General features: G+C 48.0%; 1 protein-coding gene across 1 annotated transcript; it reads right to left on the bottom strand.

Moving 5' to 3' along the window:
- Window positions 1-10,593: 10,593 nt before the first annotated feature.
- On the bottom strand, window positions 10,594-13,095 carry LOC104161892 (grifin-like). The gene is made up of 4 exons (XM_009700468.1): window positions 13,084-13,095; window positions 11,538-11,585; window positions 11,265-11,459; window positions 10,594-10,758 (listed from the first exon to the last, which is right to left on the bottom strand). The coding sequence occupies exons 1-4, from the start codon at window positions 13,093-13,095 to the stop codon at window positions 10,594-10,596; spliced, it is 420 nt and encodes a 139-aa protein (XP_009698770.1).
- Window positions 13,096-13,516: the final 421 nt, after the last annotated feature.

Below are 13,516 nucleotides of genomic sequence, written 5' to 3'. Positions count from 1 at the left end.
CGGCCGGGGTCTGGGCAGGGGGCGGGCAGGGCAGGACTGGGAAGGGAGCAGGCGGGGACCAGCCAGGCAGGGACACTTGTTGATGTCCCCCACTCCTTCTCCTCTCCTGGGGGTTCCCTGGCCTCGGGTACAGCGAGGCAGGGAGGTACCCAGGCACTTCAGTGCTTACTTCTGCTCTAACATCAAACCCACCCTCCTTCGGTGCTTCCCAGCGGAGGCCGGTACCCCAATGGTTAACATACACCACGGCGGGTATGGGTGGGAGCCCACTCGAGCAAGGAGCACTCCAGAAAAAAACCCAGCTTTTTGTCTTGTCTCTTAAAACTGAAGGAATTGGAAGAACGGGTGATGGGAAAAGTCACTTAAGAATGTTGAAGGGCTCAGTTGGGGAAGAAGGTTGGTTTGTAAAATGAAGCTTTTGACTGGAGCTACTCGGATGATGCCAGTGAATCACGGGGGGAAATGTTTGACAAGAGGAACTGATACCTGTGTCTGAGGTGCTTAAATTTTATTTTCTTTCTTTGTCTTCTCTGAGAGAGAGCAAAGTAACAAATACAACCCAAGTGAATGCCCTTCATTTCAGAAGGAAATTCTCCATCCATTTCAGTCTATTTATGTGAAAGAAGAAATTAAATACTTTGGGTCAGCCTTACGTGAAATGAAAGAAAGATCAGCAGTGGAACCACATTTGTGGGAGGGGGCCAATGTGATCAGTGTATAAAGCTCTTCTGCATTAGAATATATTTGCTTTAAGCATGTGACTGCTTATTCTCTTCTGGTTTTATGTATGTGTATTTATAGATCTTCAGAGACAAACGACTTCTACAAACTAATTACAGTGTGTTGCCCAGAGCACAAGGTACACATTATTCCATGCCATGAAATGCACGGATACTCTCATGGATACCTAAAATCTGCTGCCATGTCACAGCTGCTCCACAAGCAAAGAGATCTGTCGCAAACAGGCAACTACCCAGGCCAGGGTCGAAGCTAGCAATTGGCAATCTCCATGCACCCAAGCTCTTGCCAGCCACTGCCCAGGCTCCCTAAAGCAGACCTGCCATTACGCACAGAAAACAACAGAACGGAGGTGTTTAAGTCAACAGTTTTACTAGGGCATTAACAGAATACAAGAAAAGAGAGTGAAGAAATGTGCCAGGGCTCTTTGCACCTATTTTGTTCAGGAAGTTACCTTCCAAATGTTCTGGCTAATAAATACAGTTAACTTCTTTTTTCTCCACCACGCGCTTTATTTGTAACCCACATGATTTACTGCTAAGGAACCTTTAGGGCTTAAAATACTGGACTAGACTACTAAGTTGATGAGTGGTTCAATATAATTAGAATGAATCTGCTTTTGCGTCCCTTGACACAACTCACAAATGCCAAGTCATCTCTAACAACAAATGACAAATCTATATGCTGTGTATAGCCAAGAGAGAGGACAAGGGCATTGATTATAACGGGTTCATTGATTCTAACAAGTTCAAAGTCACCAGATAACTCAAGATGGGGAATCTCCAACAAAAAGAGATGCCGTACCCTTTTCACATTGGTTCGCCTCTTACGGAACAGCTTTGGAGTGGAAGCTAAATAAAGCCTACTGGAGACAGGAGCCATCCTTCACCAGGAAGGCTAATGGACTGGACTGTGATCGTACAGCAACGTACATCAGAAATAACCCACCGGTGTTACCGGAGTTACAGCTGTGAAGAACTGACCTGAGAAGAGGAGTGAGTCAGCCACTTTGGGGCTTTGCCAGAATCTCAGAAAAACTCACAACAGCTCCCAAGCTTGCTACGGCTGCCCAAACCTGCTCTGCCCACTGTGCATCAGAGTCCCAGGGCAGGGTAAATTTAGCATAGCTGTCTCAGCACAACCTCCCTGCTCCCGCTGCAGCACGAGCTGGGTATCACACAGCCGCAGTGATACTCTTGCCCGTCCCAGGCCCAAGAACTGGTGTAAGCTCATGAAACCCTGAAGCTTTTCCAGCTTATGCTGGTGACCAGGTGGACCTTGAAAGTGTGAAGGTGGAACAGTTCTTCCAGTTGTGCATCTACTTACAGCAGCTCATGAGCTCTTCTCACTTGAAATTTTCTCCCCGCTGAGTACAAGGGGGACTCCCTGCCAGTGCCTGGGGAACGCACACCCCTGCGTGGCCCCAGTGGAGCTGCATCCTTGACCCCCCTGTGTGGTGGCTGGCCCCCAACCAAAGGGCGCTTTACTTTCCTAGCAGTGCATATCCCGACATACCTGATGTGTCCCAGCTGCCGCGGTTTCACCTAAAGGCCTGTTTTGAGGACATAGCAGCTTTTTCCTCCCCGCTGTGCTTGAGCAGCAGGTAGGTGGGATGGGGTCTGCGCACTTCACAGAGATGAAACAAAATTAGGGCTTGTCTCAGTCAAGCGGGGGCTGGGCTGGTGCTACCGGGGTGGATTGTCTGGGTGCCGCTTGTGTCAGGTGAGCTGGGAGCACATCCCAGCTCAATGTTAGGGGGGGAACACTGACACTGGTGAAATGGTTTCCCACTGGTTTTGCTGGGAGGTGTTGGTTGGACTGCCCTTGAAAAGAACTGGGTAAAACTCACCTTCGTTGACACTTATCCCTTCTGCCTCTCACACTTTTCGATTGATGGCATGGAGATGGGGGTAAGAGAGGCTCCCCGAGCCCTTGCATTCCCCCTCCACAGGCCCCTGCTGCCACTGCAACCCGTGAGGCTCCGTGGGAGCATTTCTAACGCTTGCTAAAAACGGGAGTAATACTGAAAACTGCTTCTCTGAGTCTCTCTTGCCGTCAGGAGATAGTAACAGCATCACCGTTTGCTAATTTGTATTGGACAAAAAAAGATGTCCATCCTTCTCTGGGATATTTTCTTACAAATCTCTAACCCAGCAACAAAACCCCCCAAATCTTGGGTGCCATCGGTTTTGGGGACCACTGAGCCGGCTTTGCTGCTCCCTCTGCTGGTGGCCGCTCCGTCCCCGGGCCATCGCTGCTCCGGCACCGTGGTTTTGGGGGGGACACGAGCTATTTCTGGCACTGCCGTCCTGGTCCTCCACATAGCTTCTGCATGATGTTCGTTGATGTCAGCGCATTGGCGCGGCTGTGAATCCAGGAGGAGATCAGAGGCCAACGCTGTGCACGGCCAAAGACAGTACAGAGAGGATGCCAAGTGCACTTCAGAGTCTTTGAAAAATAACAAAACAAATAAAAAACTTCTGGGAATTGATGTTTGTTGTTTGTGATTACTTTTATGAGAGTGAAAACCTTTATTCTCCTGCTATTCTTCCCTCTCCATCAAAGAATGAAACATTTAAACTATTTCAAGTGTCCTTTGGAGGATTTTAAATGGAGAATGCGTGCATTTTTATGCCTGAGAATATTCACTGACGTCTGTTTTCATAAACAGATATGTGCCAAATTCCTTATCTTCTGTCCTTTTTATTGGAAGCCTCTTAGATTGAGTGCTCCGGAACTGTAGTGCTTGAAATAAAAAGATAATTTTGTACAGAAGAATTTGTCTGATACGATGTTCACTCACTCAAGAACTATGAAACACCATTTTGGCATTAGTGTGATTGAAAAATCTGTCTTTCAGATATCTTTGCTTTTGCGCAGAAGTGCAGGCAAGCAGCAGGCTGGGGAATGCAGGGCTGAACGTGCTCCTGCGGGGACTTTACTCAAAACCAAGACCACAGCAGGTGAATTTGACCCTGTCTCATTAAAAGAAGAATCACTAAATGGAGATGTACTACATAATAAAGTGGGATATTTAGAAGAAGAAATCGGTGCTGTGGATCTCTAATTCACTGCACGAATTTACAGACAAGATTTTGAAGTGGTACTAAGCACAAAGTCAAGTCTTTGAGAAGTTCAGGACTTAGCAAGGGTGGCAGCTGACACGCAGAGCAACCGTCTGACACTGCCTACATCCAGCCCTTCTCTCCCCCGAACTGCCATCAGGGACACTTGAAGCAGTGGTAGGATTTCCTCCATGTCCACGTTTGTGTGCTGGTTTCACCCTCTTGATTAATACAGGCGCCATCAACCCTGGGAAGAAATAATTAGAACCAGACTAAAAGCAAAGCCCAACTCAAGCAGATTTGGTAATTGAGGAAATCTGATGGTCTCACCAGGTCTGTGGGGCTCCATTTCATCCTGTTATAACTCTAGCAGTCTAAGCAGTTTGCTACCGATTCTACCGAGAAGGGAGGCAGATAAAACAATATTAAGAGCAGGGGCTGCTAAGGCAGTCAGCCCTCTATCCTTCTACCTGCACAGCTGCCAGATTTACATAACAATCTTGCTTCCCTGGTGCTCTATACCCAGGTGCAACAGGCTAATAAAGGGCTTTTTATATGACAAAGCTTTCTCGGTTCCATCAGCTGATTGCCATCTGGGGGAAGTCTCTGACAAAGGCTTTAAATTTGCCACTGTTCGCCTCTTCCCAGCTGCAGAGGGGAAATGCAGGGAGGCAGGCAGGAAGGAAAGGCTCTGAGAAGAAGCACTCTGGGGGCCCATGTCTGCTAGTGTCAGGGAGGAGAGAAAGATTTGGGAGAATACGATAGGAGGGAGTTTGTCTTTCTGACCAAGATGATTTAGTCTCAGCCTAGGTGATGCTTTACGTGTAGCTGTCACAAAGCAGGTATGCCTGGGATGAGGTTGAATTAGACCTTGAGCATATTTGCAACAAGGGCTTGGTGATGAAGTGTTATGTGTTTAAAACTAAGCTTTCCTATATTTTATATTTCTAATCAGGAAATCCTTAGGATTTCTGCTCTGTGGATTCAAGAGAGGATCAGCTGGGAGGCAGGGAGAGATGTGATCCTGGGTCTGAATGCTCTCCAGCAGCCTGCTTTAATGTTTTGATAGGATAAGAAAAATAATCTGTGAGCTGTTATTTATTTTGGGCAGCCTTTTAGAAGGAATCTCCACAACTAGAGTTGTAGAAAATCAGGCAGGCAGAGGCTCTGAGATGTTGTTAAACTCTGTCATGATCAGTTGCAAACTTTTTCTCTCTAGTAATCGTGCTTCACCTCTCTCTGTGCAGTGACTCATCTGGAAACAATCACTGCCCTCTCATCGCCGCTGACCATGTCTGTCTTTCTGTTTCCAGTATGTGTTCGCAGTGGAGAGCAACTTCAAGAAATGAAAGGTGACAATAGCTGGAGTTCAGCGCAAAGGCGGAGGTTAGGAGGTGAAATAGCTGCATCTCAGTTTTACTCTCAATTTTTGAAAGCCGCAAGCTTTTTGTGCGATAAATCACACAGCCGTTGCTAAGCCTTTCTTTGGACATGTGGTGCATCAAGGAAGAGGGAGAAAATGAAGGGATGTTGGTGGCTCGGGTCGCTGTTTGGGCTGGAGCATGAAACAAGCCGGAAAAATGCTGGTTAGTAGCTGAGACCACAGCAATGATATCTGTGTACAGATGGATGGAAAACTCCTTGGGCTAATGAGCTGCTCAGCAGCCCTGGTCCCTCATTTAAGACAAGGGGCTGGCTTGTCTGTGTGACCTGGACTGTGCTGCAGGCTGTAGAGGGCTTCGGCATGGAGCCTGTCAGTTCATTAAGGCTCAGGACAACATCTGATAGCTCGTGAAAAGTCCCAGTCAAACCTACCCACGGGCTGCAGGGTGAGAGCACTGGGCTGGAGACAAAAGCACCCGGTTCCCTCCTCCCTTCTCTGCTCTGCTTCTTTCCTGGACATGCCTTGGTTTCCTCACCTGCACAAGGGTGTTATGATATTTCCTTCTCTTTATAGTTTACTTGGATCCCTGTGGTTTTAAAGTGCTTTATAAGACCCAGACAGCCTTACAATGGTGTGATGGTGCAGAGAAAGCATCCTGATCTCCTGCCTTGTGCTCTGGTAAAGTCAGAGGTTTGGCTAGCTATGTTCATATAGCTTGAAGGAATAACATCATAGGTTGCGTCTACTTTTGGCAAGAGGGTCTTGAACAGACTGCAAAACTGGAGGGCCAGCAAATTTGGGCATCAGTCTAATTTGTCACCCTTTTTTTAGGCAACAGCGATATACAATAATGCAGCTGCCGAATAAAGTGATACCATCAGCTTCCAATTCTTCAACCTCTAGAGCAGATCCTTTCTTTCAGAAAATAATTCCCCTCCAGCCTGCATTTAATGTCTGCAGCTGGTACCTGCCACCATGCATGGAAGGTCAGGGCTGGGAGGTGTACTTTCCTGTCTGAGCTGGCACTGGATGGAGATGCTGAGAGTTAAAATGGATTTATAAAGCTCTCCTTAAATGCAATAAAAGAAACATCACTCTGCTTTTCAGCAGAGAATCCTTTCTAGCTGCAATCTGGGGCTGTCTGGTGCCTCAGAAATACCTCTGCCCAGCCAGAACTGTGAGTTACTCCTCCTTTCCTCTTGTTTTTTCCCTTGTACTCTTCAGAAAAGGGCTGAACATTTGCCCTTCACGTTCCTCAGTCCTGCTAGCAAACACCTGTGGCTCCTGAGCATTTAAGGAGTTTGACAGCCCACATTGTTGAATAAGCAGCCTCTTAGCTAAGGGCTCAGAAATGTAAGGAAGAAAGTCTTTGCTGATAAGGTCTAAAATTCTAGCAGCTATTTCTGTGGCAATGTGTTGGGAAAATGGAGGCCTTGGGAGATGTGGGAAATTAGAGTTGCCATAGACATGGGTCCAGGATCACTGAGCTACAACACAGCTGCTTAATATCACTGGAGAGGCAAAGATCTCTGGTACAGCCCAGCTGTTGGCCATCAGGAGATGCTCATGGGGGCATTGAAATGGGAGGATAAAGGGAATTCTTAGTTAAATGGTTAACAGCTGCCCTCCTCCTGCCTTTCTTCACCAGGGCTGCCCTCTCGCTATGAGTAAGTAGCTAAATCTCCAGCATCAAAGTTTGGTGGGTTTGTTTGTGTTTGGTTTTTTTTTTTTTTTGTAGAGGTCATGTTTAAAAAAAAAGGCATCGAGTCAGAAAGTGAGTATGAGGCAGATGCAACCTGCATGACTTTCTCCTTCTTTTTGCTTTCCTAGAAGTCTTTCCTGCTGCATTGGCAACAAGTCCTTCCCCTTTTTCACACTGCCTTTCCAATCTGAAGGAAGGACCCAGTATCTGATATTCAACTGTCCCTTGCTAAGGCTGGCAGAGACAGCGTCACTCAGCCTGATGTCTCCAGGCTGCTACTCTGCTGATGAGAGGTGACTGCCGCTGACGTGAGAGCCATTTGCTCACCAGCCTGTGAGGAAATTGCCGAGGTTTGCTGCTGGGGTATGCGATGATTGCCAACAGTGTCAGCAACACCACGGAGCTCTCTCTGATGGTGCATGGGCAGATGCTCCGCAGGAGATCTGCAGCACTCCGACACTGCCAGAGGGGACCTTGGCCCTGGGAGTCTGGGCACAGCTCAAGCACGAAGGATTACGAGCCTGATTTTCCCCTCATTGATCTGGGGACAAGCCAGAGCATTTCACTGAGCTCTGCAGATCCAGCCCAAATGAAGAGAAACAGTGGGGAAGGGAGAGCCCACATGGGAGGTCACCACCTCTGTGGGCTTTTCCTTCTGAGGTGCATCTCTCTGAGGTGTCCCTCCCCAGTTCATGTAAGCTTCAAGGGCAGCAGCTGCTGCTTTATAAGCAGATGCTGCCTAGGACAGTGTGGATCCCATCCCGCAGTAATTACTCTCTCTGGAAGCATTTCAGCCTGGCTCTTGTGCTGCACTTGGCCACAGCAAAAATATTGAGCCTGGCCTTCAGGTTGGGCAGTGAAATGCTGGTCCCTTCCAGAGCTGCTCACCCAGCTGCCTCTGCTCCTTCCCCTTCAAAAGGCCTCCAGCTCTTCAAAAAATACCCCTGGGCAGGAGCTTGTTTCCATCAGTTCCCTCCCCAGTTTCAAACCCCAGGTCACAAATAGGAAGGCTGGTTAAAATTTGGGTGAAGGATTGATTCGTTCCCTTTGATCACCTCAATAGCAGCATGCAATGCCTCTGTGCAAGTCTGATGTGCCAACCCCCCTCCTGAGAGTTTAATTGACCATCATAATTGTGGGGCTTCATTTTCCTCTGGAGTTTCTCCTTAAGGGGCAGATGAGGGTTAGAGACTTGGAGGGCATCTCTCATTCCCCATAAAATTGCAAAACAGCTATAAACAGCCAGCCCTGAAGTTTTCCTCCCAGAGATGCTCTGTAGCTCCCCAGACTTCTCTTGCTCTGAAGACCCCTTTACCCTTGGGAGTATTTTGGCTGGAGGAGGCAGCAGATAAAAGCCTGAAGCCAGCAGCAGTGCTGTGGATATGTCAGGAGCGATTGGGCTCTCTTGGTGCTGATGGTAATGGAGTGAGATCAGCCGCTGGCAAGAAGCTGGGGGGAACGTGTTCAGGAGTCAGGGCATAATCTCTGTCGCTGCCTGATTTTTTGTGGCATCTCTTTATTTATTTGTACTTGAAGTATTTTTTTGCCTTGTTTGTCTGTGGTCCTTTGTCCTCGCATCTGGAGAACAATGAAATTGTGGTGCGTTTCTGCAGCAGTGGCTGTAGATGGAGTTTGTGGCCATATAAGTACAAAGTATTACCCTTATAAATCATTTCATCGCTTTTCCTCCATGAAAAATGACCTGTCTCTATCAAACCCCAAAAAAGCACAAATAAAAATAATAATTTCTTTCAAATGCAGTTCGGCATTTTCGGATGTATGACACAGCGATCCCAGCAGGCTTGATTTGTCTGTGTTTGTGCCTGTTTTACTGAAGGGATGGCTGCAGGAGTAAAGTTTGTTGAGTTACATCATGACAATGAGAATCTGAGCCAACCCTCTTGTCCTGGCGGTGACGGATTTATTCCAGGCTAGAGGAGGTCTCACCATCTCCAACCTTCCTGACTTGCAACCAAGACAGTGGCCATTTCCAAACCATATTTTCTGTTCTTTTTGGAGTGAGGAGGTACTGTTTGGGACCTTTTTGTGTTCCCATTGTGCTCTTTGCCATGAGAACAGGATAGTTTCTAGTTAGTGTTCTTTACAGTCTGGAAAAAAATTATAAACTTTTTAGCAGACTCATAAATATCAACTTTGTGGCATCATGTGTTGTGGTTGGCTGCACAGTCACCTCTTCCTTATAAGTCCTTGAAACCAAAATAGAGGTAAGAGTTAGGAATGGCCAACTTGAGCATTGAGAAAAGGCTAGAGCAAAGCTGTGACCTTCAGACATCTCACCCAAAGGCAAGGATGGATCAGGGTTGACCTCTTACCAAGTGATTTCTCCTTGACAGAAAGGACTGGCAAGGTGGCATCGTCTTTGCCTTTTGCATCAGCAGTATGGTCTGTCTTATATCTAAGAAACAAAGGAGTGATTTGGGGACAGCTGTAATTGCATTTTTGGAATGAGTTCCTGTTCAGATTTAACACTAAGACATTATGGTTATGATGCGCATAATTTAAAAACAAAACAAGAATAACATCTTTTAGCCTGCTGTGGCCCGGTTAAGGGGTCGGAGATATGTTGCGCTCCAAGGGAGAGGGTGGAAAAGAGAAGAGGGTGCAAAGGACAAGTGGACTATTTTGAAATACAACTAAAAAGGAGGAGAAAAGAAAACAAGAAAGCAGAGCAAAGAGAAAAGCCAGAGGCTATCCATAGGAATAATGGCACTTTGTTCATTCCAAACTTATCATAATTTCTAGACCCTGATTTACTCAGATCCTTTTGTTTGGAGTCCAGCTGCATTTCTGGTGCATGATAAAGGGATCACGTGCTTTTATGTGTTTCTTTAAGCTTTTACCCTTTTCTGACCCACTACATCACTCTTAGGATCTGTCTAAGAAGCCTGGAGTTGGCAGGACTCAAGCTGAGCAAACATCTCTCAGTTGGTGAAAGGAATCTCTGGAAAGATCTTGCAAGTTGAATCTTATCACCTTGTTCTGCCTACAAGGGACTTTCATTTTATGTTAGCCCTCAAAGCAAGAAGGCAGTATTCTCCCAATACCAAAACCAAGCAACCCTCAGCCTGTGTGCTCCTGCCCAGTCGCCAACCTTTGTTCATGCCAGTTTCCTGGAGATTTGCAGGGAATTAATAACTTGATTGATCTGCCCAGTGAGGGACGTCTCAGCAGGGATTTCCTTGTTTGATTTTATTGGCAAACATGGTAACATTTTTACCCAGCTCGTGGAAAGAAATGTCCCTTTCCATTCCTGACATCCACACCCATTACATCCTTCAGCATACGGCCAGCTGAGGACTAGTGCTAATTCACACCCTACTCTTGGGCAAACACAATTTCTAGGGTAATATTCAGGTGTCCAGACTACTCGAGGCAGGCTTCTACATGCTGTAGTGATCTGTCAGGCTGTCCAACAGTAAAGGTGGTAAGACCTACAAAGCCCGTTGTGCACCCTGAGGCATAGGGGCAGAAGGTCTTTGATGATCTGGGCTACGGTTAGCGACGTGGCTGGGTGCTGTCTTAGTGGTGTGCGATGGGAATGACCATCACTTCCACTATGAGGACACACGTGTAGCTATCTTCCCTAGCCAGTGATGGCACGTGTTAGGTGGAGAAGGGGAGGAGCTGGTCCCTGGCTGGATCAGGAGCACAAGGGGGAATGGTCTCAGAGACTGGAGTGGTCTCTAGTAAAGGTCTCGTTTGGTGATTTCCACTGAAGAAATGGCAATATCATTGAGAATCTGCAGTTTGGTGATGGATGAAAGCTGCTTCTGCCGATGCTTGTACTGCAAGATTTTGTTTTCATCGATGAAAATGTGGAAATAGTCCCGGTCAGAGTAGATTTCAACCTGAAAGAGAGACTTAGGTGTTAGGCTCACCATGTGGCTACGTGTCCTCACTGGACCTTGCTGCCGTCATGTCAGTGAGTGCCCAGATTTGGGCACATGCATCTACAACCCACTGCAAATCCTGCCAGAGCTGGCAGACACACTGCTCACCCCCATTTTGGGCAAAAGGAGGGAATAGCTGAGTTCTTCAGTTACTCATTCTATCATTCTTCTATCATACCTTCTATCATTCAGTCACTTCATGACAGAAGAAACTGATGATAATGCAAAGCCTAAATTGAAAGGAAATGCAACATCCGAGGATTACGTCTGTGCCAGAGTTTGGGGGTAAATCAGCAGCAAATCAGGGTACAACAGAAATACTAACAGGAGACAGACCCAGAGAGGGGCTGTTACTGGGTATGGTGCTGGCAGGAAAGGCAGGGCTAGATCCATGAGGAGGACCCCATATCGGCTGGGTCACTTCTGTCCCACCCAGGGAGACCCGTGGGGTGACCCAGGTTTACCTGGAACGGCTCCTTTGCTTCAAAGGGGAAGGTGTTATTGACCTCTTCCTTCCCCCAGTGGCTGGCAAGGAAGGAGTTGCAGACGATTTTGGAGCTGGAGAAGCGAGGGTTAAAGTGGAGAGCGATTTGGTCTCCAGGATCACAGAGCAAATTAATTTCAAACCTAAGACAGTGAGAGAAAGAAGTGACGGAGAGCTGTGGAGCGATGCTGCTGGCTCTCGCGAGCCAGGAGAGCTGCGAGCAGAGAGAGTCCTTACGTGCTTGTGCTGGAACTGGTCTCTTCCAGCCAGGACACATCCCCTCTGGGTACATGGCCTCAAACTGCCAACGAGGAGGTGACAGCGAAGTATGGCAAGGTGGGGGAGGTGCACAGTCCTGCTTATTCCTTACACTGCACCATCTTTCTCTCCCTCCCATCATCTTCTCCTTTCTCCCACCTTCCCACGCAGGCACACTCTCTGTCCCTGCATTTTTCTCACTCCTAAATAATCTCAGAAGTTCTAGATTGATAAGAAATGAAATTGCTACAACATCCAGTTGATAAAGTGGGATTTGCTGTCCCCGAAGTCTTGCTTAAAGAGCTGGGTGGGATCAGGGAGCAAAAATTAAAGAAGAACCCAAATGCCCTCATTGTTGGCAGGACACAGGGACGGTCTGTTCCTCTCCCTGCCTGGACAATAAAAAATCTGAAGCAGAAAACCTTGTGATGCATTGAAGCAGGGTGTGAAAGACAAGGACTCATCAAGGAATGGGTGTAATGTGGCATCCAGCCCACCCTCATCCAGCGTTACATGGTTGACTCTTCCCATGAGGTCCTGGCTGATCCCCCATTTCACTTGCTCCCCCATCTCCAAGGTTAAACTTGACTTGTATGAAATCAGCTGGAAAATGTTACTTTTTGAATAATTCATAGTTTTATTAAATAACTCATTTTAACAAGAAGTGCTTGCCATTTCACCCCACTTTTTTTAGCACTGTAATGATCTTGCATTTCTGAGCATCCCACTCTCCCAAACTTAACGCTCACACTGGGAAAATCTCTCCAGCCTTGGCATCTCCACTGCCAGCTGCATGCCTGCCTCTTCCTCCCCACAGCTCAGGACTTTCATTCCCGTTTCTTTCTCTGCCGTGATTTCCCATTTCCAAAGCATTTCTGGGTTATGCACACATTTGGGCAGGAGCTGAGACATGACGATGGCCAACCTCACGCCCAGCTACTTTTGGAGGGCAGCTTTGGGAACCCGTGCATGGTCATTCAAAGGCTCTGACCACGCCAGCGTTCGCCCCTGGGAAACACAGAGAGCTGATGGAGCTGACTTTCCATTTTCAAATAGTGAGTGGTGATGGCAGCACTGAGGTTCACCTTTCCTTGACCCTTAGCTTGTCGTCATTATGACGACCCCAGCAAAAGACACACCACATACACAGGAAACAGCAGTTCCCTCTTTGCTGCCGGCTGTCCCGGTGGAGATGGATGGTAAAGCACACATCTCCTCTGCTAAAGCATCTGTTGTATTTTGGTCTCAGCTTAAACCCTTCAAGCCAGAAGTGCTGCCATTAGGGCAGCATTACCCCAGACCAGCCCTGGTAGAACCGAGATGAAAAATCTGTGCTATTGCCCTTCATCAAAAGCCATGAAGTGCACAGTTTTGCGATAGCCTGGACCGGACTGAAACAGAGAGGCAGCACCACAAATAGCATCCCCAAGTCTTTCAGGATTTCTACCTTTCTTGCCCTTATCTGTGCCGCTTTCCTTTTTCCACGCACCATCACCCCTCAGGCAGACCAGGCTGTGCCTGACCCTGTCCGAAGCACTTACCCGCAGTGCCATCCTGCTCGCCTGCCCCTGCGCCGCAGACCCACCCCGGGTGCGCGACCAGAGGCGTCTATATAGGGGCCACCGGCCAGGAGCCCACATGCGCAGGGATTAACATCAACGGCAGGCTGAGGTCTCCTTTTCAGAGCAGGCTGTCAGACATGGCTGGGAAATGGGGAGCAGCAAATCCCACTGCCCGGCCGGCGGGGTCAGCCCACTCATGCGTGCAGGGCTAATCCAGCCCCGCTGCTGCCCGCACAAAGGCAGCGTCGGCCAGGCAATCCGGAGCTCTGACGTGATGGAGCCAGTGTGCGGCAATGATGGGGTAGACGGGCATTCAGGCTGTGATCGGCGGGGGACAGATGTGCTTAATGCATGAAGGAAGGATGGGGAGTCACAAAGGTGGGGGAGATAGCGGGTGTCCCATCCACCGCAA

Source organism: Cariama cristata, unplaced genomic scaffold (genome assembly GCF_000690535.1).
Source record: "Cariama cristata isolate BGI_N322 unplaced genomic scaffold, ASM69053v1 scaffold19595, whole genome shotgun sequence".
Taxonomy (NCBI): Eukaryota; Metazoa; Chordata; class Aves; order Cariamiformes; family Cariamidae; genus Cariama; species Cariama cristata.
The sequence above is the reverse complement of the archived record's forward strand: the minus strand, read 5'-3'. Positions and strand labels throughout refer to the sequence as shown.